The sequence below is a fragment of the Corvus kubaryi genome, unplaced genomic scaffold, assembly GCF_017639235.1.
Source record: "Corvus kubaryi isolate FWS band 111438036 unplaced genomic scaffold, C.kubaryi_AGA036_p1.0 74, whole genome shotgun sequence".
In the NCBI taxonomy this organism is placed as follows: domain Eukaryota; kingdom Metazoa; phylum Chordata; class Aves; order Passeriformes; family Corvidae; genus Corvus; species Corvus kubaryi.
The window spans coordinates 16,509,410-16,534,366 of NW_024582061.1; the positions used below are offsets into that span (position 1 = coordinate 16,509,410).

A 24,957-nucleotide genomic window follows, 5' to 3' on the forward strand; every position below is an offset into this window, starting at 1 on the left:
GGGTAATGATGTTAAACTCTGGGACTCTGCTGTCAGACTGTGTTGCTCGCTGACATGTTTTAGGCCATGGCACTTTCCATCAACAGAGACACTGATGTTCTTGCTCAGGGAATGGCGTTCCACCAAATTAAAATGCCTACCTTGTGCTCTGAAAGCCATGCTGCTTCTCACTTTTCATTTTGTGAATCTTCTGTTGCACCAGTCCCACAGAATTGCTGTAATGTGCCCCTTGGATCTGCCCTGTTACAGAGGTGAACCACAGAGAAAATTCACCTGCATGCAGAAAGCCAGCACAAAATGAAGGGTACTGGTCAACTCACACTCGGAACTGAAAAATCCCTCTTTGAACATTGCGTATGTTTCGTGCTAAACTCTCTACAAAGGTGATTTTCACAGAGAACATTATGCACAGTCTAAAATTGTCCTTGGTTATCAAAAGCTTAAAGGAGTTGCACAATGCAGTTAAAAGCAGAATTTGTCGCTCTGTCTGCAAACTGCAGCACTGTCCTTTGGGATAAAAGGTTCTTGAGAAATGGAAGTTATGATAATAGTGAAAAATTACCTGTCTGTCTGTGTTGTGAGGTGGTGCTCGGAGTTGCATGCAGAGAGGGAAAGAATGGGCTCCTGGGAGGGGAGTTTTCATGAGGGCCCAACACTGACCCGTGTAGAGTGGGGATTCTCAAGTTACAGATGGAGGGAGGAACAGCTTCAGAAAAACAGAGCTGGTTTGAAGTTCAGGTGCTGAAAAGTGGTAGGCTGGAGTTCAAAGACAGGATTATTGGCTAGTGTTGCTTTAGGAGTTGGTGGGGGAAGAGCTTAAGGCCAGAGCATTACTACATTGCTGATTTATCAACACAGCCAACACTGTGGATGGTGTTTGAGCCACTTCTAAATCCAGCTGCTGGCAATGAAAGGCACATTTAATCCATGTTGTAGATTGTTTGAAGAGGTATCTGCCTCCTGGTCTCTCCCTGAGGCTGGGATTGCTGAAATTGAAAAGAAAGTGAGAGGGAAGTTTTTAACTGTTTCACAAACTCTTCTCCTTTGGAGGGGACCAAATTCCAGTAGCACCTTTAACATTTGGGATATTGAAAAATGAAAGGTTTTCTACTCTCTTGCCCCCTGCAGAGAAAACCCCCACTGTCTCGTCTGTATCTAAGGGACAGAATCAAAGACAGGATTTGTATTTAAATAGTTTAGTGTTAAAGTGTGTTCTTTTCTTCAAGCTGGGATTAATGGTCTGCACTTAGGAGTTCCAGGATCCATCTGCACTGTTGGCTCTGATCTCTCTGCAGCAGGCCACCACTGCAAGATAAAACACTGAAAAACAACCCTTATTAAAGTAATTCTCGTTTAGTCTATTTCTTCAATTGTCTTCCATGAAAGAATATCATTGTTTAACCAGTTCCCTTAAGGGTTAATTCCCCTCCAATTTAATACCCCTATGCTCTGTTAGCAGACAATGGGGCTGACACTGCCTGTGGGGGGGTTACAGACTGAAGCTCCAAAAATGCAAGAACAGAGGGCAGTTCTCAAATCAGGCCCAAGATGCACCTGCAGGGTAACACCAAACTTTTGGAATAAGAGTAAGACAGAGGGTGACCCTAATCTGCAAAAGGTATTAAAAGTAAGAATTAAAGAGCATCAGTAGGTTGACAGGGAGCATAGGGGGTGAAAATGTTTGGAATAGCTGGAAAGCTGGAGCCTGAGAATAAAGCACCAATGTGCTTTAGGGTGTTATGGTTCAGTATTGATGTGTATTGAAGGCCTAAGGCAGTAGGTTGGAACAGCAGGCATACAGTGGATCTCAGCTCAGCTACGTACTCAGACCTACATGGGAGGCCCTGACACTGAAGCAATCCCAATTGCTCTAGAACAGATTCATGTTGAATAAGCAGAACTCTCTGTGGACTGCCAAAAATTTGCCTTGGTGCTTCATAGCTCTCATCAGTCACATGGATATAAATATACCTATAAGCAGCAAAAAAGAGAGTGCTAACAGAATCCACTAGGAAGCATGTAAACATCTTTTTATAGTTAGACGTGATTGTAACAAATCTCAGAACTAAAATCCAGTGATGTTATGACCCCTCTTGTGGATCACTTTATTCAGGGATCTTTAGTCAAGTGCAAAGGGACTCTGCAAGCAGGAAATAGACAATTTAGCCAATAAATAACTGCTTTATACAGTTAACACACACAGAACCTAGTTAGGATTTAATGAAATATTAGGCTAAACATTAGCATACCCCTCACCTGTGTAAAGGGACCCAAAGATTCTTTGCAGGCATCAATCAGAAGTGAAGAGTCAACCTCCATGGTTGCCATCTGCCACCAGCTGGCTCAGGACTGATGGCACTGACAACTCAACTCAATGACCCAAATGATTCATGACAGGTCCTCAGCTAGACTGACTATCCCAACTAAACTATGGTTTTGTTTTTCCTCTGAGATTTTATATCTTCCTGTGTTGGTGGTTTTCCTCTGGAATCCCTGGGCTAATGCTGGTGCAGCCCTAGAGCTTTTGCCCTGCAGGCTTTCCCCAGCTCATTCTCAGCAGTTTAAGTTGTGCTGTATCAGAGCTGGGCCCTGGATCCTTGCTACACAGGTAGTTCAGTGCCTGGGTTGTGTGTCAAAGGAGGAACATTACAGCATGTATTGTGGAGAAGGAGGGTTACAGCAGCTTTTTGATTTTAAAGTGGCAAAGTTCTGAAGCTTGCTCAGTATCAACACTTTCTATTTTGGGGATCTTGTGTCAGTTCTAATAGACAAGAAATATCGAACCCTAAGTAGGGTTGTTCATTTGTTTGTACGGTGTCTTTCTAGCGCTTTCTGGTTATGAATGTTTTGGATCAGGCAAGTTGGCACTTCCTCTCAAGCCATAAAGACTGGGTGTTTTTTTAAGAATTGAGATTAGGTAGTGGAACCTGTGGCTTTAGGATCCTTGTTCCCAGATGAACCTACCTTAGAAATCGGAAAAGTTGCTTCTATATTGGAGCTGTCTGATGGTCTTCAGAAGCTGTGCTGCAAGAGCATCTGCCAGCAGTGCACTTGCTTAGTGTGGCACTGCCTGGCTATTTCTTGGCTTGTCACTAGCAGCCTCACCGCTGGGCTGTGGGTACATGACCCAGCCATGGGAAATCGGTAACTCTTGATTATAAAAATGGTCCTGCTGGGGTACCTCCGAGTAACGCAAGCAGGAAGTGGTGAAGGAGCAAAGCTCATCTTGCCACTTCCCCTGCCACATTGCTCTGGTGCTGAAAAGCAGGCTTTGGTTTGCAGGCTGTCTGATACATTCCAGACTCCTGGGTTACCAACGCTGAGGTAGGCTAACTCTCTGCCTGCTTCAAAATAGCAAATACAGCCTTTCTGCAAACAGTTTTTTCCTACCTGAAAGTTCTCATCACCCATGCTAAGCCATCACAATGAAAAAACTCTTTCAACCTTCAGTACTGTGGCCCTTGTCCAAGAAAAAAAATATGTATTTACTGCAGCCCTGTTTGCTTTGTCCACAATTTGACTCACTCTTGAGGTAAAGTGTAGGTACCTGCAGGGGGCAAATGCATTTTTCTGTTGCAGGACAAAGTCACTTGCTTTATTGGGAACTGTGACAGGATAATGGTTGGTCTATACATGTTTTTCCCATGAGATTGCTCTAGAGAAAGAGATCTGTTGGAATAAGCATACACTATAGGTTGCTTGTACTTCTGACTTCCAACTAATTATAGCCTCAGCCATGCCCTCTCTTCTAGCTGCTAATGTCTTCTCATGTCTAGTAACTGATGGCTGCCCGTAGTTGGTGCGTGCTTCTCCACAGTCAAATCACAGCACTGCCTATCAGCGTTCCAGAGGCTGGACTCCAGAATCCCAGCAGCTCATAGATATTGACAAGTATATACTTCTTCCAGCTTTGCTCTGCCCCCAAGACTCAGTATGGAAGCCATCGCCAAGTTTGATTTCACTGCTTCTGGAGAAGACGAGTTGAGCTTCCAGGCTGGGGATATGTTGAAGGTAAGTACAGTCCCAGGCTTGACTAAACAGCATTTCTAAGTCTGCTTCCAGATCTTCTTGTGCCTCCATTTGCCTTGGCAAAACAGTTGAAGACACATCTATAAACTAGGATACAAATGCAGGATACTCATGTCCCATAGAGTTTGCAATAGGACAACAGTTCCCAGGTCACTTGAGTCTGCGTCCGCTTTTCTTGATTTTATGTCCATAAACTGTGGATTTAGCTGCCCTGCAGTCCTCTGTTAGTCACCAGGGAAGGGTAAGTACCTTTGCTGGGGCAGAGATCAAGATCTTCAGTAGACAGATTTTGAGGGTCCTGTCTGTTTTCATTGACCAGGTAAATCGTCCACAGAGACTACATTATGATGACTATGTCTAAATGCAAGCAGGATGAGTTCTGTCCAGAGGGATTGCTGTCTTCCTTATTTCCAGCTCTTAAACTGTTTTAAAAACTGTTTAAAAGATAACCATTATCCATTACAGAATTTACTAACTTTTCACTGTTAGTAATTATTGTTAGATGCTGCAGGGGTTTTAGACAGTTACAAATAGAAGAGGAAAAGTCCATGAGACAGTCTGTTACACACATAATGGAATACTTCAAGAGGTCCTGGTCTAATAATGTTATACACACCCTTACGGGAATTTAGCAATGGGGCAATGGCAGAAGTAGAGTTGATCATATACAATACAGAGCGTCTGGAAGTCTCTTCAAACTTGATTTGTATGTGTTATGATAGAACAGTTCTTGTTAATACTGTGGAAGTCCCACAGATGAAGTCACTTGAATTACTTATCCACTTCTCAGCCCCAGAGATTCTGTTTCAGTTGAAAATACCTGAGTATTACTCCTCTCTAAGGCCTTAACTCCTCCACTGTCCAAAGGGATGATGTACAATAGTAGGATGTAAACCCTTGTTTGGCCAGGGAGACTTTGCTACCTCTCTGTTCAGTCACAAATATTCCAGTTAATAATCAGATATTGGGTGTCAGCCTTGCCTTTTCCATCACCACCATTTTTTAATTTTATTGGCCTTTTAATTCTTGGCACTTAGACAAAGATGATAGCATCCAGAACTCATTAATACCAAATTTTTCCAAAGATCTGTGAGAAGCTTCTGGAGAAATCACTGCCTCTCTTCAGCACAGATAAACACTCTTATTCCTAATTCTTCCCCAGTCAGTCCCTACTATCACATGACCTTTACTGATACCTTTTTTCTCAGGAGACTTCCATCAAGTCCCTGGCTGGGGTGATGGTGTTGACCAGATCACTTTTCTTTCTGTTCCTCAATTTCCCTTCCTGTAAAATCATTATAAGCTAGAGCTTCCTTCCAAAGTATGCTGGAAGCTACTGATAAAAAGTGTCAACACTACACACCAGTTTTATTATTATTACTTGTCATAGAGAATTCACTACCAGAAAAATCAAACTGCCTCTTGCTTTAATGTCCTTGAGGTGAACAAAATAATACCTTAGCCACCCAAGCCAAAGTAGCAGTAAATCAGCCAAACAGCTCTGTTCTGGCATAGGCACACATACATTCATACCCCATCATGAGCCCCCTCATGCTGCCTGCAACAACCTGCTGATTTATAAAGGAGATAAGATGAAGTATTGATGTAGAGATTACAAAACAGGAAACATGAGGCCCTCAACCAGCAGCGACAGGAGGAAATCCACCCTCTTACCCCCCCACACATCCTTCTCTGAGAGGATGACACACTGAGAGAAACCTGCCAGCCCTGCAGTGACAAACAGCAGGTGGGTCTTTCTGGAAACCTCACTTCCAACAGAGCAGGGCGTGAGCATGAGCAGGAAGTAGCTATCATCCCCTGTGTTTGGCCACAGCAGTGAAGAAAGATCCTTAACCCAGCACCCAGGCATGAGGACAGCAGTGACTATACAAATAGGGAATTCCACAGCTTTCTATTCCTTAACTTTTCTGAATCCAAATGTTTAAAAAAGGCCTACGTGGCAGGGAAGGCAATGAAAAATTGGCTCCAGAGACAGTAACATCCTGTTGCCGATACGAAGCAGTTAGAATGTGCCTTAGGCTCCCAAAAGCATGAGATTGGCTCACAAACTAAGTATTATTACTGTTAACAATAGATTTCAAATTAAGGCTTTTCCACTTGCTTTTTCCTTCTAAAACTGTCATGGCTCATGCTTTTAGGCTCCTCTCCAAAACCAGAAAGAGCAGAAACATGGTCTATTTCATACAGCAGAATCCTGTCCCAGGAGTTGGAATGTCAAACAAAACACCAAAGACCACAACATTTGCAGTAAAATCCCAGTGTGGTTGTATTCCTGTCCTCTCTCCTCTAGCTTAGGGCTGTATCTTGGGCCATTAGCCAGGGTGCCATGAATTTGTGCCCTCCCTGGTCAGCAGTGAAGTTTCTAAGGACCATTACAGTTAACATTAATGTGAGGACCCTTGAAGCTGCTCCAGTGTGTGATGTGGACTCACTTCCAGCTATCCTACAATCTCCTAAGTATAATAGGGTCTTGAAAACACTTTTTACCTCCTTCTTTTATCTACCTTGGCATAACTTGGTGCAGCTGAAGATTTAACCCTCAAGAATCTCTTGTGAAATGATGTGTGAGAGCACATGGTAACGTCTGTGCAGTCATAACACACACTGATACAGCTGTATATCCCTCCATACCCATATGGAGGAGGAGTTTTCACAGATATTTTCTTCTTCCCTTTTGAATCTGAGATGCTCCAGTACCAACTATAAAAGGCAGCACAGAGAATACCTTAAACCCCTATTAAGTCTTTCAAAGCTGAATTTCTCCATTTCACAGTCATCAGGGGCACACAGACAGGCAGTCAGTCAAAGCGGTAAAGTTAACAAGCAATCTGTCTAATTCTGCTTGGGCTTTTTTATTGCTTGTTTGCTGTGGAGTGTCATCAGCCACTAACCTTGTTGCACTCTGGGTGGGAAGTAGAGAACGTGTACTATTTTCTTTTATTCTTACAAGGCATTATAGGTTTCTGCCAGAATCTTGGTTACTTTTGCTTTTCTCAGGAGACACATTTATTCCATCCGTTTCTCCATTGCAGATTTTGAGCTCCCAGGAAGAGTGGTACAAGGCTGAGCTCAGGAGTCACGAGGGCTACGTTCCTAAGAACTTCATTGATTTCCATGTTCCCCCGTAAGTGTGACAGAAATGGTGTCACCACCATGGCACATTCCCACTGAGTGCTGTCAGGAGCACATGTGCATGCACACGCAGAGGTCAGGACAGGGGAAGTGCTGGGTATAACATCCTGCACTTTGGGGCCAGCAAGGATTGCCATAATGCTACACACATTTCTGCCAGCACAGCGTATTTCTACCCCAAAACATCCTTTGTTCTTTCAGAGATAAATGGATCTCGATGATCGCTGTCACTCCCAAGTGACTCTTTTGTTACTGCTGCTCAGAGGGATGCTGGGATGTGGTAGGAATTGCGTTTAGATGTCCTCAGAGAGAGGGAGAATAGTCATGATGTGAAGTCTTGGCAACAGAGACAGAGGCTAAGCACAAAAGGAAGAGCAAGAGATCTTTCTGAAAACGAATTACAAAAAGGAAATTCCCTCCCCCTTCGACTCTTAACGACACTGACTCCCTTTTCCCACCCTGCCGCTGCATTCCCTCCCCCCGCGCCAAGTGCTTGTGAGTTTCTCTCGGTGCGCTAGAGGTCAGTGCAATGCTGCGCGACCGTGACAGCTGGTGTTACTTCTGGATCAGCAGAGTTGATAGACCAGACATGCTGCCCTGCTCTTTCTCTCTCTCTCTCTCTCTCAATCTCACACACACACACAAACAGATCTGTCAGAGGACAGGTGTACCTGCATTTCTCTCTTCCCGCTGGGGAGATGGCACTGCACTTTCAGAAAGAACTGATGCGTGTTGAAATGCATGTTAAATGTGCTCTCCAGCCCTATGCCATAAATATGACCATGCATGGGATTTTTACAACCTTTCCGTTAGCAGAAGTGCTCCCAGAAGCACCTCTCATTGTCCTCTTTTTTCAAAAGGGCTGCAGCATTTCGGGGGTGAACAAGCAGAGCATGCACCAAGCCCGGTACTTGTGGCTGTAATGCACTGATGCCCTGAGCAGTCATACTGGGAGCACACAGGGATTTTGAGGTTACAAATAAGTGCCTCTGTCCCCTTTGGAGGTGGCACTTACTGGCCTTTTTGGACATAAGCCAGCCTGCTTGGCAGAGCTGAAGGACATTATTAGTTTGCTGTGCAAATATGGGCTTGTACTTTTGGGCCTCAGGGGGATGAGAACTTCCAGTGAGTTGTTCGCTCTTTCACAGGGCTGTGGCATCACTCAGGAACACTGGCAGCTTCTTTTTTCACATGCATTTTTCTTGGGTTGCTTTCTTTGTGCAAGAGCTGCGAAGAAATATTTCCACTTTGACACTTTTCTAAGCATCAGGTCTGCACTTTGAAGCAGTTCAGGCCAGATGACAGAACTAAACATAGGGAAGAAGGCTGCCTCCTATTTTTGATTGATTGTTTTTGCCCTTTTCTTTCTTGTCAAGTAATCATTGAAACTGGTTATAAAGGCTCATTGAAATCTGATTTCCCTTTGCTAATGATACATAGGTAAACTGTGATGATAATAAGAAACTCCAAAGTAGAAATTACAGACCTTAGGAAATTAAAAGTCCTTCATTTTAATGCAATACAGGCTTAATTAAGCATTACATATAATCAAAGACTGCAGATTGTAGATCTTATTAGCTATGGAGTGGACATATGCAAATGTATGTGATTTTTTTGTTTCTCTACTGACATTGTATTCTTTTACTATTTATGGTGACTTTCTCATTATTAGTCCAGTGCCTTATGCTATCGTTTGTTATGGCTGGCTAAATTTGCATAAGTGTGCTTATGTATTCTGTGCTTCTGCAATTTTGTGGTATTGTAACTCTTGCAGGAACCAATTTATTAGCACTAAAACTTTCATGGCTTTCTTCTGCTAAAAATTTATGTGTCTTCCATGCAATATATCCATCACAGCCCAGTAATTTTCAATCAGTTTGCCAAAAAGCAATTTGATGTATCTGTCTGAGAATTATGTGTGTATATATGTATACATACACGTTTGTAATTTAAAATTTCTTTGACTAACACCGTATTGTACTGTGCCTGTAATTACAGTTTCAGCTGAGTGTTGCTTCTTAGCAGGCCAAAACTTACACTGTTCTCATTGCATGTACATGCTTTTACTGCTCAAAGAAAACGGTCTGCATACATCAAACCCCTGTACCTTAGTATATCCATGGCCACTGAGAGTAGCCATGTGGGCTCCTCTGATCCTTTTGTTTTCTTCCCTCCATCCTGCTTATTCACATTCTCCCTACCCTCAACTTTTTTATTCCTCACCTTAATTCACATTGTTATTCACATTGCCATGATTTTTCCCACTTGACAGCTGGTTTGATGAGAAGATATCCCGCCACGAAGCAGAAAACCTTCTCATGAGCAAAGGAGTTGGCTGCTTTGTTGTCCGAGCCAGTCAGAACTCTCATGGTGACTTTTCCATCTCTGTCAGGTATCTGCTTCCCACAGCATATTCCTGCTTCTTTTCCTGTTTAATGGTGTTCCTAGCCTCCTCTCGACAGGATTCCTAATGTGATGTAGCCTCTTGAGACGTTTCCATGCTGCCAGTCACTGGTAGCGCTGCTGTGTTGTGAATGAGAACAAATCAGACATCTGATTCCCACATGTTTCTGCCTCTTTTCAAGTGACAAGAGTGAATGCCCCATTCCAAAGCTGCATCTCCTGGTGATCTCCTTCTCTGAAGGAGCTACAGCAAAGGAGAGTGGTACAGGGAAAGTCTCCCACAGTGCTTAACATGTATCTTCCATTTGTTTTAATTCCCTGACAGCTCTGGTTACTGAATCCAAGAATTCAACTACTACCTATTAAGAGATTACTATTACATTGTTAACTTATTTCCCACAGGTCGCTAAACAGCCATTGGACAAGGAATGGTTTTCCATTTCTTGCAGCCCAGCTGCATTTCAGCAACTTGCTGTAGCCGCATGCTTCTCAGAGCATTTGTTTCTAAGCAGAGCTCTTAAATGATGATTGGTTTCCCAATTTTCAGTCAAACAGTTGATAACCAGATTTTAAATTAGGGTCATGATTAACAATGTCTTTTCCAAGTGGTACTTGCTGATTCAGGCAGCTCAAAAAGTATCCAGGAGGAATGCAACAAAACATTCTGGTTACATTTGCACCGATGAACACCAACAAATTAAGTACAGTCAGGCTCTTTCTCTGGCCCTGAAGTCAAGCAGACTGTGTGGCAGTCTGTCAGTGTGGCAGAGGTCAGATCTGTATGGCTACAAACTCTTCACCCCAGCAAACAGAAGAGCTGTATTCAAGCAGCTCCATGTGAACAGTTCCTGGGCTGTTCAGTCTTCCTGACTGTGGCCCAGCACTATCTAAGGGAAAGCTTTTCCATTTAAACCACAACCATGCTAACACTTAAACAGCTTGGGACTGTAGCAGTCAAGGATAGCATTCAGTCCCTGCCTGTCCCCATTTAGTTTATTTGTGCAGATGTAGCCTTTGAGAAGAGTGGTTTGAGTTCCTGGAGTTGCACAGAGCAAGGAGGTGGGTATCAAAACCAGACCACATCTGGTGTAAAGAGGAATTGTACACATCAGACAAGAGGTGAGAGGAAGGGAGGTGCAGGGAGAATAAGGGGCAGAAGGTTGAGATTGTTGGTTTGGCTTGTAACAGCACTGGAAATTTCCTTTTTTTTTTCTTTTGGATAGGGAGAATGACCTGTAGTAATGACGTTACACTAGATTTTATGCCATTTTAAAGCTTAGTGTGTGGCTTCACATTGCACACCCCATGGTGTGTAAAAGTGTACTACAGGTCTTATAGTCAATGCAGACCAGATGTTAACAGGACCTGCAGAGGCTTTGGGTAGACTACAGCTGCACTTTTTCTGTTGCAGTGGGGATACTGCAACATGCATATATCAAACCAGGAGTCCCGTGGAAAGGAAATATATATGGACAGACAGATTCTTGCTAGATGTTTCAGAGATGTTTATTTCTCCAGCCGCATGGCCGGGGCTCTGCCCAGGAACTGTTCCAGTCACGGGACCAAGGGTCCTTCTGCCCGCGCAGGGAACACAAACCAAACAATGGGAACGAGGCTGAGCAGGGACAGGGAAACCCCATGTCTGTGCCCTCAGGGCCCCTCTCCCAGGGCTACACGGCAGGGGAGGGACCCCAACACCTCACCCGTTTTATTTTAATAAAAGGAGAATGAAAACAACTGGATAAACATAACAAGAACAGTTTCAAGACAAAACAAGCCACCCTCCTGAGTCTTTAAATGTCCAATCAGATTCTGTGGAACATCTTAGAGCTGACAGAAGGGAGACAGAACTCTCTGAGCATGCTTTGTGGGGAAACTGAGGCAGGAGAGGGTTTAACTTCTTCCCTCCCCCTTTTCATCCCCCACTCGGCATTGGAAAGGGATTTTTGGGGAAACAATTGGCAAAAGCATGGTTTTGTGAGGGAAACCATGGATGAAAAAACGGATTGGGAATACACTGGGGGTAACAGGACATAGGGTAAAAGGGAAAGGTGGGATTAGGAAAGGGAAACTGTAGGGGGGGCTTACAATGGAGATATTGTCTAACATGACTACGATATTTAGCATATATACTGCCTTTCACAGAAACACCATCAGGCCCAGTGACCTGCGATGCTTGTAACCCTTTTCTACCTTGTATAATTTTGAATTCTACCACCTCTCCATCTCCCAAGCTTGGGATGCATTTTTCAGGGTTATTCTTTTTAATAGCAGTTCTATGCACGAATATGTCTTGCTGGTTGTCACACCTTGTTATAAAACCATAATTTTGCTTAACATTATACCATTTTACTATCCCTAAGGTCTTAGTTACTATGATCTTTTCCTTTTTCCGAGTGGCTGCTGTTTTCTGTCTCGCGGCGTCTTTGCTCTCTCCTTCGGTCGCTCCCGTGTTGGAATTGTCGGGGCTGCTGGTGCCTGCGCGCTCTTCCCGGGGTCGCGTTCGGGGCTGCGCGGGCCGGGCCGGGCCGCGCCGCTCAGTTCTCCGCGCGTCGCCTCCTCTGGTCGCAGCGTTGCTGCCGCTGCCGGGCGCTGCACCCACGTCTCGGCCGGGCCCCCGAGCGATGACCCCCCCGTGCCCTGCTCCAGCGCGCGTCTCGGCTGGGCGCGGCTCCGCTCCACCGCCGCCAGCCGCCGCCCGCGCGCCGCCCCTCTCGGTCGGGCGTTCACGGGGCTCGCTCCACCACGCGCTGTGCTGCGCCGTGCGGGCACCGCCGGGTCCCGCCGCTCCTCGCTCCGCCGCCGACACTGCGGCTCGCGTGGCTCCGCCCGCACACGGGAACTGCCTCGCTGCTGCTCGCAGAGCGCTCGGTGCACGTGGCCTGGGCCGCACGGTCCCTGCGCCAGGCTTCCCTTCGCCAGGACACAGCTGACATTGCTCAACAGTCTCGGTAACTAAATAATATTCACGAAAATATTCTTCCATCGGCATATATTTTGACTCCAGTATTAACTGTGTCCAAACGGTTTTCCAAAAGCCCTTGGTAAGAATTAAATCCCAAGAAACATAGAAAAAGTTCTTAAACAACCATGCCAGGAAGTGTTTCAGTTCTTTTTGAGCTTGAATCAAGCTAAAATTTACAAATCGTTGTTCAAGAATCATTTTAAGTTTAAGATAAATGTCCATATGCGGCTCTGAGAGCCAAGAGTCTTCCCACGGTTCCTCCATAGTTTAGATATGGAATAGCAAAGCAAAACCAAGAAGAGGAATCCAAAGTTTCCAGGGTTTACTCACACAAATCAGTCGCTTAGGGATCGGGGATCGTTCTGCTCTCAATTCTCCACCATTTGTTGCAGTGGGGATACTGCAACATGCATATATCAAACCAGGAGTCCCGTGGAAAGGAAATATATATGGACAGACAGATTTTTGCTAGATGTTTCAGAGATGTTTATTTCTCCAGCCGCATGGCCGGAGCTCTGCTGAGGAACTGTTCCAGTCACCGGACCAAGGGTCCTTCTGCCCGCGCAGGGAACACAAACCAACCAATGGGAACGAGGCTGAGCAGGGGCAGGGAAACCCCGTGTCTGTGCCCTCAGGGCCCCTCTCCCAGGGCTACACGGCAGGGGAGGGACCCCAACATTTTTCACCCTGGAAACTCCTGTGGCCTTTATTTCAAAAGAGAGACTTTAAAACCCTATGCTTTGTTCTGATAGTGCTTTGTGACTGGGCAGCCCTGGGGCACTCTGTGTTTGCAAATCGATGAGTCTTTTGAAATAGAGCCACATCTGGGTCCAGTACGTACAAGGACTGCCACTGCATGACTTTCCAGAAGTCTAGATTTGGCCAAGCAAGAAGTTTTGGTACCCTTCTGGAAAAGACTTTTTCAAAAAAGGTAGAAGTGCAATCTGTTTGATGATCTCTTACTTTTCCATTGGGATCCAGGCATGAAGATGATGTGCAACACTTCAAAGTGATGAGGGATTCAAAGGGTAGCTATTACTTGTGGACAGAGAAATTCCACTCGCTAAACAAGCTGGTGGACTACTACAAGACAACTTCCATCTCCAGGCAGAAGCAGATCTTCCTAAAGGACAACAGCCAAGAAGAGAAGGTAAACACAAACTGTCCTTAGAAGTTTCTCAGTCAGAAACCTTTCTGTGGAAGAAGTTCATCCCATGAGAGTGTCTAGGGATGGAGAGGAGGAGAGTCTGTCCCTGGAAACCCAGACACATCACTACACTGGCGGGGCCTGAGACACAGATTTTTAGTGGAGTCAGTGGTATATAGAGTTATATAACTGAGCAGAATTTTTTGATTCTTCAAATCTGAATAGAAGTGCTTTGCTAAAGCTGTGCTAAGACCTCAGAGTTGAAATACTAAGATGCCAAGGAAAGCAGGACTTACCTCATTGAAATGCCTGGATTTCCTGAAAGCAGGTACAGCGCTGACTGGTGAGTTGTGACTAAGAATTTGAGTCTGGTTTCTTAGTGTCCTTGCACGCACCCTGAGTGCAACTACAGCTGCAAATTTGTCTGCTCAGAAGAATTGTCCGTCTTCTGCTACCAAGCAAACACAGGAAAAAGAATGTGGAGGGACAGAGGCAGAACCTGGAGCAGTTAACCTGGCTGTTAGGAACTGGAAAGTACTACTGAGAAGAACATAGCAGATCTGGGAACAAGATGTGCCTTCAGGGAATGTATAGTTGATGTTTGAGAAGGCAGAGAAATGCCAGTCCAATGAATGCCTGGTTTTGTGCCAGGGGAACAAGCAAATGACATAGCAGAGACTGCTACACATTGCACTCCCTGTGCTGGGAGTGAACATGCCTGATCACTGCAGTAACCAGAGTCCTGCTTTACTGGACTTTACTGGGAAATGGATTCTGGTGTTAAATTACCAGGATGTGCAGGCAGAGGCAAGGCACAAAGTACATGACCTGCTGGCTACAGCAGTAGAGTTTTATAGGCTGCATGTGGGTCATTCTTGCTGGCTCAAAAAGAGAGATAATACATTTTTCAGTCTGAAGGAGGGGTTTGGGTTGTTGTCTCTTTCTAGACCACTTATACAGAGCTTTAAAAATGCACTAGTAAGGTATTAAAATAGAGACTCTGGGACTTGTAAGAGAGAGATCACAGTGATGAATAGTCTGGGGAAGGAAAGAGACTGTATGCATGTATATCAGTAAAACAACCTGTTTGGGCTGACTGTGAGCAGGAAGGGAAAGAGATGTATTTGCTTCAAGATGCAGACAGGCAAATGCAAGAACAGAACTCAAGTTTGCTTTGGCAAACTCTGTACATTTGTTATGGTGATGGGCACAGCAGGGTATGTTTAGCACTCATCACAGTGGGGTTTCTGTTACAATTCAAATTTCTAGATGCTACAGCCGTATGATAAAATGATTGTAATATATAGATTTCAGTGCAGAGACAAATGAAGTCTAAGGGCAGTATTTCAAGAAAGAGCTTGGCTTCTGTGCTCATCTTCACATCACTGGCCATATTTGCAGCCCAGCACATCTCAGTACTACCCTGACTTCAGATGGAGAGTGGCTCTGACAAAGATCTAAAATACAGGATTCCTGATTTGTCCTTCTCTTCAGAGAGGCGGGATCTTTTACTTGAAAGAGTCTCCAGAATAGAGGGTAGTGGTAGTGATCGATGTGCAATGATGGCACAGCTTTAGTCAAGGATGTGGTAGGAAGCAAAACCTGACCTCACTTTTGTGATCTTCCTTCCATCAGGAGAGGCGTGGTGGGAGCCTGGAACGGATAGGTCGGGAAGGATTCCACCTGGGAGGAGCAGCTGGAGAAGATCGTTCTGCTATTTCCAAGAGATACGTAGAGCATCCTGTTCCCATACTGCAGCAGCAGCAGGTACTACCAGGAACAAAGGGCTGGGACATCAAGCCCAGGCACATGAAACATTGGCTTTTATTGCTTGGTAGCGAGTGAACAGTCACTTTGTCAAAAATCTGCATCTCTCAGCTGTGCACACAAAAGAGAACTTCCTTCCTAGATGTTTCCTACTCCTACTCTCCATGTGTCTGGGCCAGTTTGTGTTGATATGACTTCAGATGTGTGGTCACATGGCTACTTTTCTTTGAACTTGATTTTGTCTCATTCTTCTTTGGCTAATTTGACTACTAGATTTATAGGCTTGCTTGCTGTCCTTTACACTGTGGAGCAGCCCAAGAAAAGGTAAAGTAGTGAGTCCTCAGATATAGCCAGCTGCATCAGCATCACTAACTTTCCACCAGCATATGGGACAGAGGAAGAGCAAAGAGTGGTCAGGACTGGGTCATCATAACTCCAGATTGGCTAAAGTCCCCTTGGCAAGCATGGCTTTTCATCTGTGAGTTAGAACAACCTTAGTTTTTCTCCAAAAGTCTCAGAGACCAAAAAAGCCCCTATCTGACTGTTTTTCCCAGCAGCTGTGAAAGACAGCTGAGGACAGTCAACTTTCAACTCCTAAGTAAAATCCAAAATAGAACAGTCTAAGTTAACCTCTTCCATGAGGGTCATTGCTTACAGAACTGGAGCACAGGGACTGTGTTGGAAGCTGACATCTAAAATTACTTATTTGGGGGCTTTCCCCTGACTCCTTGCCCACTAATGACTCTTAAATCCCCTCATTTATACATCTCAGAATATACATATGTCAGAGTTTAATCTCAGCTGGCAACTAAGTACCATGCAGCCACTCAATCAGTCCTCCTCCTGCTGGTGGGAGTAGGGAGAGAATCGGGAAAAGGGTAAAACTTGTAGGTTGAGATAAAAATAGATTAATAATTGAAATAGGGTAAATGATAATAATAATAATAGTCATTATTATTATTTTCTATTTTTTTTAAAAGGAGACAACAAAAAGAGAGAGAGGAATAAAACTCAAGAAAAAAAAGTGATGCACAATACAATTGCTCATCACCCACTGACTGATGCCAGTCCCTAACCAGTTATTGACCTCTTCTGGCCAATTCCCCCCAGTTTATATACTGGATATGATGTTCTAGAGTATGGAATATCCCTTTGACCAGACACTGAAAAGTCCTTGATTTAGAATGAGCCAGTACTTAACAACAACTGAAACATCAGTGTCTTATCAGCAGTATTCACATACTAAATTCAAAACACAGCACTATACCAGCTACTACAAAGAAAATGAACTCTATTCCAGCCAAAACCATAACAACATGACTTTTCTCTTGCTGTTTTCTTTCTAGGAAAGATATGGTGGGAGTCTGGACAGGAAAGACATGCTGCAAGGACTAAGGGATCATGGCCAAGGAAATGCAGGAGCTATGCAACGGAGACACACAGACCCACTGCACCAGCAGACACCGGTAGGTGATGCACCTGGAAGGCCTCATCTCCCCAAGTCAGTGGGGGATGGTCCTTTAGCAATGGCCAAGCAGTCTGGACAATGTCACCTACATGGAAGTTGCATGAGGAGTAGCATATTATGCCTGCCAGGACATGTCTTACAAGACATTTCTGAGTCTCAGTACTCTATCCCAGCCACTTGAATCTGCTTCTGAGGCACTCTGAGGGTAGGACTACAGCATTATATGAGCATAGTTCTGGTAACTGCTCTCAACGTCAGTCTTATGCAGCCTCAGTGGAAGAGGGAATTTAGCATGAGCTCAGCAAAATAGGTATCTGGGACATTGGAATGAGCACAAGCTCACCCATGGATTTCAATCAAGCATGAGTCCAGTCCAGCAGAAGACATTTCTGAAAGCCTAATGACCTCTTCTAGGAGAACCTCATGTCCATTAATGCAAAGGACTTTGAATTATCTTTGCCACCACAGCCAGGCAGTGACTGATGTCAGTAGCTATATGTGCAGATTTTTTAAGTTCTATGGAGATCTGCCTCATGATACTGTACCATGCTACAGTGCTCCTTCTGTCTTTCAATGCACTTGTAGTCACACTGTCTCTTCCACTAATTTTTTGCTGCAGTCCTGAAAAGGTCTGAGATCACTCAGCTCTACTTGTCGGTGCCTGGCACATCCTCTCAGACCTACTTTGCTGTCAAAGCAGGACTCACCTACCTGACACCCTTGGCTGTCAGAGCCTCTTAGCACAGTGGATGTGGGCACGATCCAGATGTGTCTGTGCAAACACCTCAGACCACTCCCCTACCTGGATCCATACCTGGCACTTGACCTTCAGTAACTATCTGCTCTGCAAATTCCCACTATGTGAATGCCCACATAGAATATGGTGTCTTTCTTTGCCTCAGCCTGTTATTCCACTGCCAGCTCCAAAGTATTTCCCCATCAGCTCAGTGTAACCTAGGGCATGCTCCTCTTTCTTGAGGAAATGCACACCTTAGCCCACAACCAGAGAATCTAGATCCAAGAAGAGAAGGGAAGGACAGCAGACCTTTCTCAAGTGTGAGTGAAAAAGAACAGATTGGATTAGGAGATTTGGAACATGTTAAAAAATAGGGGCATGCCCCTTTTTTTTGCAAAATCCCAAATCTTTATTGTAATCCAGCTCAAAATACAATGGTTTTTATCTCTGAGAGGCTGTGGCAATGAATAACAACATGCTCTTGCCTGCCACATCCCATCAGTGATCTAGAAGCCACAAATCTAATTATAGGAAGGTCTATATACCCAACCAAATAACTAGGAGCTAGGTCTAAGCAGGGCCCTGAATGGAAGATTTATCAAAAGTTAGTCTGTCTTCAAGCAGATCATTTCTTCTGTCCCTGCCAGATATACCTCCTAAATTATCCATGCCCCGTGGTTTGGATGCCAACAATTTCCCAGAAAGAAGCCCAAGCTATGTCCTTTAGAACATGATTTCTGGCCAAAATGGGAGACTGACTGCAAAGTCTCTTATGATTAAGCTCTCATAAGAAAAAAATCTAACCATAGTGCACATTACAGTGCACACCCCAAATAAACTGATATACCCAAACAGATCCTAAATCCTTTTGATCTCAGGGGCCTCACCTTGGGTAGAGTCTGAAGAAGATTTAAGACCCTCCCGTATGCCACAAAAGTGCCTGAAAGAGCAAGTATCCTTCTTTATCCTTCTTTACAATGTTCTCTTCTCTCACCTGCGTGCTGGCTCTCTCAGTCCTCTGCTGGCTGAGGACACATTTCGATATCCATACCAGCACCAGGCCAGCTCCCTAGAGGCATTCCCTTATAATTACAGCCCAGCAGGACTCAGGCAGGAGCCCTTCTGTGCTCCCAGAACTGGCTTCAGACATGGCTGTCCTGGCTGCCCTTACATGGCAGAGGCAACAGAGCCATGGGACCACAATTTCCTGGGGACCTGCTCTCAGTCTGACTTTTCACCTTATGGTGCAAATACCCACAAATACACTGAGGCTGCTGAGAAACCAAACACCATCCCTTGGGTGTCCCAGTAAATTGGTCCCTCCTTCCTGGCATCTTGGCCACTTCCGGGTTTAATTGCAAGTTGGTCTAAATTTCAGCACTGCTTGTTCTTGCTTAGTGAACATACTTGCTGGGGCTTAAGAGGGGTGACAGGAAGATGATCTCTAAGACTCTGGCTCCTTGTTCCCTGCCTGTCTCTTCTTTCCAGCGAACGCTGTGGGTCCGTGCCTTGTACGACTTTGATGCTATGGAGCACGATGAGCTGGGCTTCCGCAGTGGAGATATCTTAGAGGTCCTGGACAACTCCAACCCATCCTGGTGGAAAGGACGTCTGCGTGGGGAACTGGGTCTCTTCCCTGCCAACTACGTCACACCAGTTCTGCTGTGAGGGCACAGTATGGCCCAGAGGGCCGTGCTGGAGCTGCTCTTCTGACATGACGGGGTCAAAGGAGTGCATCTTCCCTTGCCACCAGGACATACACTGTTTTTTGTTTTGTCTTAATTTATTGGCAATTGATCTTTTGAAATGTTGGTATGAAAGAGAACCCTTTGAAGAAGAATTTTTTTCCCCTATTTTTCGTACTTATGAAGGGGAAGGGAGCAAAATCTTGGACTGTTCATGGAGCCTTTGCTGGGTCCTCCCTGCCTTGTCACCTTTTGGCTGACTATTGACAAGTTGCTGCAATTAGGTTTGTTCTGCAGAAATGCCCCTGAGAAAAGTCAGGCTTCAGGTTAACTTCAGGTTCAGTATTCAAGTAGCCCTATCCCTTCATTTTGGATCTGGTAGCACTCATAGTTTCTTCAGGCTCCATTCCACCTTTCTTTCAGAGGCAGGAGGAACACCCATGCAAATTAAATGATCCTTGGCAACCACATTAATCCTTCAGTTAGGGAAGGAAAGTGAGGGCTTTAAGTTGAGGCAATCTAGACTTTTCTTAGTAGTTTCTGGCTTACCCATCTCATACTGTGTGTATGAACTGTATGGATATACCAGATGAAGGGAAAGAATCCTGTAAACTTCTGTACAAACATACAAGTGATGAAGGTATGGGACAGCAAGGAGCAACTTTCTTTGCTTCTTCTGATAGTCCTGCTCTTCTTTCTGCACCCCGTAACAACTTACCCCATGTTCAAGCTGTTCTTTTAGGTACCTACACTTCAGCTAGATAGCCTGATCAGAGCAGATCAGGCCCTTCAGCTGAATTAGTATCCACTGGATTGGATTGCAGTTAACATCCCTCACTGGTTCCTTTGGTAGAACTGAACTGGGGAGGGATTGGAGAGAAGAGGTTCCTCTGGTTTAGTAGCAGAAGTTCTTTCCCTGAGAACTTGCTGTGTTGAGGATCACCGTGTACACAACTCTGGCTTACTAGAGAAATGTCTCATCCAACAGGTTAAGCTGTTACTTTACAGTATGCAGAGAATAAAGCTGTAGCCATCAATTAGTCTGTTCTCTGTTCCAGTTTCTTTTGGATAAAATAAGGTAAATGAATAGGTTTTCAAACACTTGCTGAGTGAATGCCCAGATGTGATAGAAATTTATTGCAAATGCACATTTAAAATGATCCAAACCCTGTGAAGGGGACTCTACTGCATAACTAGTGCTCAGGCACGTTGATATTAAACAAGCTGCCTGAATTTTTCACAACATGTGGGACCTTACCAGTCAGCAAGGAGAAGTGATGATTAATCATTATTGAAAAAGAAAGAAAAGGCAAGTGAAAACCTCTAAAAACAGATTCAGCCAAAAAAAAAGCAACTTATCTTTTGTTAGTCCCAGTGGGAGAAAAAGAACCCAGGAAACAGGTTCTTGGTGAAGTCCAATTCAATGTAGCTGGACTGAATAAAGCTTCCAGCTAGACAGAGTATTAGCACAAAGAACCCATTTTGAGAGAACTCCACCAAAAGCAGATTATTAATGGGTGAAGTAAAATGCAAGTATTTAACAAGGCATATAAACTCTAAAGAGAATAGAAAACTTAGAAGGACACATTAAAAACTATTGGCTACCACAGTGGTCCAGGGAATATGACTGCCTGGGCTGGACTTGGCCCTGTCCTCTTGCAGGAGCTCGCTTCTGAGCCTTTAGTGTCTTCTTTTGAAGGGAAGTCCATGAGGCTTCTTTTGGAACACGATACCTTATCATTTGTATGAGGGTGTAACCTCCGTGGCTCCACAGTTTGAAGAGTGTTTTGGTGTGATTTGCCCTTTCTTAACCTTTTTGTGTGTTGGTTGGTTTTTTTATTAAGGTAGTTACAGCTTTGGAAGAGAAAGGGTTAATATTCAGTGAAAGAGGGAGAGAGGATTAATGCCAGGAGGAGACGGAAGCAAAGAAACCAGAGACTAACAAAGGCAAAGGAGGAATAAAAATGATGAATCTTTCATATTCAGCTCTGGCTGAAACAAAAGATATGGTGTATTCACAATTATTCCCATCATGTCAAATCATCTTTCAATTAATTCCTTTTTTTCTGTATTAAGTTACTTTTAAAATTAGAAGCAATGTCTCCTTTTCCTTTCCTCAGCACTCTAAAGACCCTCTTGGTAGTGAAGATGTAGTTGCACAAAATTAATTGAAGATAATGCACTTAGCAGTTTGATAGCTCTTCACGCATTTGAAACCCCTTTACAGAGATTAACTAATTAAGCAAGTCTAAGTAATGCATTGCAAGTAGCCCCATGTTAACGCATGATTCATTTGAGGAAGAGGTAAATTTCACGTGATTTTTTTAATTGATGTTTAAGGAATTAATACTTAAGGTAATTAGTATTAAAGGACTGCACGCTAATTATGGACAACATACCAGCACCACAGTAAAATCACGATTTCTCATTATCAGCAGCATCTAACGACAGCAAAACTACCAGGAGGAGACGGCCTCACGGCGTCTGTTTGAACTCCACCAGTGCCCTGCGCTGCTGCCCTGTGCAGGGGCCAAGCTCAGGGCTGCCATGCCCTGTTTCTCTTGCCTCTGCTTTTGGCCTTGCCTGCTCCCCCAGCAGAGGCAGTGCTGCCTGCATTTACTGCACATGGCAGTAGCTGAGAGGCACAGATGACAGTCTGCATTTTTGTACCCTCCCACAGTAAAAGTTGTTTTTCTCTCAACAAAACAACAGTGCTAAGGATCATGGCTATTCCCAAGTCAGTGGAGACTCCAGATACAAGGGGAGGTGTGGGGAAAGTGGGGAATTTTGCAGGGGATAGAAGGGGCTGTACAATGGAGAAGTTTTCTGTGCCCCATGCCGTTTTCTGCCCATGAAATTCTCTCTCTCATAGATTAGGCCACTTAATAAGGAAAAAGAGAGACACTCCTCTCCTCTAACCATATATCCTGCCAACCTTCCTTCTCCTTCTTCCAACAGGTTTTAATTGTAGCACAATCCTTGTTAATATTGTGGTGATTCACACCTCAGAGACTATTGCCCTTGCAAGAGGTACATATTAGCAGCCTAGGACTGGAGCCTTAAGGTGACAGTGCGCTGCACTGAGCTCAGCTGACATTTGTCAATGTTTCGGAAAGAACCAAAACCACTAGAACATATCCCAAGAGAGTGTGAAACCAAAATGGGGAGGAATAAAGAGGGAAACCAGAAAAGTATTTGGTTTCTTATTTTTCTTAAGCAAGAAAGACAGTTCATGAGAAAAGAAAATGTAAACAGAGATAAAAGTATGTGGGAAGGCAAGCATTATTATAACAAGTGAAACAGAGGAAGCTGGACTTGCACTTGGAAAAATAAGTTTGGTGAGCATAGCTGAGCTGTGCTTTCTCCTGTCTGAATGAAACTTTTGCCTATGTTCTGCTGCAAATCCATATTTTGCTTAGAAATGTCTCTGTGATTAATAAGGCTGAGCTGAAAAGAGTAAATTTCCTTTCACGTGAAAGATGTGCAGGCAGTTTTCTGTGCCACAAAAGAGAGGTCTCTCTGCATTGGCATCCATGTTTACTGAAACAGCTGTGCTCACTGGAGTGTGCTGCAAAAACCACAGGATCATGGCTGGTTCCCATTGGACTGCTCAAAGGTAAGAGCACAGGGGAGATGATCCTCAGGGCTGCCACAAAGTCAGCACCTGCTCAGGCTGCTAGGCCAGCCTCCCGTGCCAGGAAAACAAGTTCATGGGTGGTGGCTGTTGTTTTTTAAATGCAAAGTAGTTCTCAGTTTCAGTGGGCTGTGCAAGAAATTTGAAGCTTTTCACAACAGCCACCTGTTCATGATTTTTTCCATTTAGTGGCACCTCTCATCCTTCCTCCCTAACAGGATCCCAGTGCTGCAGGCTCTTGAAAGGCCCTTTTGCCTTCAGCCCTTGTGGAGAGCAACCAAGGATGTCAGAAGTGAAAGATCCATCAGCCAGGAATAAATGGATTGAGTAGCCTTGAACAGCAATGTGGCATCAGCTGGGACATTTTGCACTGCAGGAGCAATGCCCCAGCAGGTGTAGTTGATCTCAAGGCGAAGGGTGATCTCTACCCTGAGTGGGAAGCAGCAGGTCTTTAGTAATGTCAGTGTCACATCATAGGGGCAACAAGGATGTCTGGTGGGACAGAATTGTGGCCATCTGGGCTAGGGCTGTGCTCAGACTCTTGTTCTGCTTTTGCAGCTCTTTGCCAAAGAGCCTGGGTTACACCACACTAGGTGTGAGAAGTATTCGGCAATGCTGCCCATCCCTGCCCAGTGCAGCCCCAGAAGCCTCCATGCACCGCAGCTGCAGCCCATCATCTTGCTTCCCCTACATCCCCCTCCCGGGCCCATGGCCCAGCTTGTGCCTCTGTACTGAGAGAAAGTGCTCTGCAGACATCTCATTTCAAATATTTGTTCAAAATGTTTGGCTCAGGTGCTTTTAAATGAAATTCCGTAGAGGTCAGTCAAAACCGTTAGTGTTCCCTAGGTGATCCAGGCAGTTACATTTACTGGTTAAAACATAGGCATGGCGTAAAGAGCTTCTGACACCCAGCCTGTCCTTGCTGCTGAAAACTTTGCATTTCAGTGGGGAACCATGAACTGAGTGCATGATAAAGCCTTTAATAGCACTGAAGAAGCGGGCAGAGCATTGCCAATTTCTCCAATTTTTTAGAGGCAACTTTCATGTGACAGAACTCATGAGCCTTAATTCACATCAAATGGAAGTTTCTTACATAAGCAGAACTGCCAGCAGAAAACAGTCAATGACTTATCTGTGAGCTACAGGGTAGCAGGGAAACAGGCAAGTGAAAGAGGAAAGGTCACTGACCTTTGCATGCAGAGAAAATTCAAAGCACGTTGTCTGCTGCCATTGTGCAAGTGAGAGGTGCTTGGCCCATGTCCAGCCTGCCAACATGAAAATGCAAAATTTCACAAATGGCAGGCATGCAGGAATCCTTGTAGACATGCAGAAATAAAATTAGCTCAGGCAACAAAGGGAGGAAGAAGAAACAAACAAATTAAAAGATCCCTAGGTATCTTGCGGCTTCTCCCCGCTAGTCCAAGCAGGCTCATTTCCACCAGGATTTATGAAAGAGCCATGGCGGGTTTGTTTGTCACAAACAAAAACGAGAGCAAAAATGGGGGGAAAAAAGCAGTTTAGGACTGGAGTCTACTACTATGCACTTAAAGCTATAAAATAGTGACAGTGTCCTGATATCATGACTGAAGTTTGAGTCTCTGTTTAAGTGGTGCTTCTGGGAAACCTTTCAGTGATGTCTATGATTCATGCACATCTATGAATTCTGTGGTTCTATATCCACCCACAGAAAAGGAAAAGAAAAAGGAAAACCCATGAAAAATACTGGGTACCTTCTCTCCTGATCTAGAGGTCATTTGCAATGTATCTTTTATATCTGTGCTGCACTGAATGTGTCATAACTTCCTTGTGCTACTAACCAGTCCCTCTCCCCAGTCAAATTCCTAGAAGAGTGCTATTGCAGTGCCAACAGGTAATAGCAAACAGCCGGAATCAGTGTTTGGTGCCCCTTCTCATGGCTGAATGTTTTCTGCCAGGGGTTTTTTGTTGTTACTGTTGTAGCTGTTGTTGGA

The 24,957-nt window shown here is 44.5% G+C and overlaps 1 protein-coding gene across 6 annotated transcripts in view; it reads left to right on the plus strand.

Moving 5' to 3' along the window:
* The window catches only part of GRAP2 (GRB2 related adaptor protein 2), a 105,428-nt gene extending 84,098 nt beyond the window's left edge, over positions 1–21,330 (plus strand). For all 6 annotated transcript variants that reach the window (XM_042050744.1, XM_042050743.1, XM_042050741.1 and 3 more), the window contains 7 exons: positions 3,909–4,011; positions 7,083–7,174; positions 9,455–9,574; positions 13,532–13,700; positions 15,333–15,464; positions 16,811–16,930; positions 19,157–21,330. In XM_042050744.1, the coding sequence (XP_041906678.1) occupies positions 3,934–4,011; positions 7,083–7,174; positions 9,455–9,574; positions 13,532–13,700; positions 15,333–15,464; positions 16,811–16,930; positions 19,157–19,336 (891 nt within the window). In that variant the 5' untranslated portion in view covers positions 3,909–3,933 and the 3' untranslated portion in view covers positions 19,337–21,330. The remainder of the gene's footprint in view (positions 1–3,908; positions 4,012–7,082; positions 7,175–9,454; positions 9,575–13,531; positions 13,701–15,332; positions 15,465–16,810; positions 16,931–19,156) is intronic.
* The last annotated feature ends 3,627 nt before the right edge of the window (positions 21,331–24,957 follow it).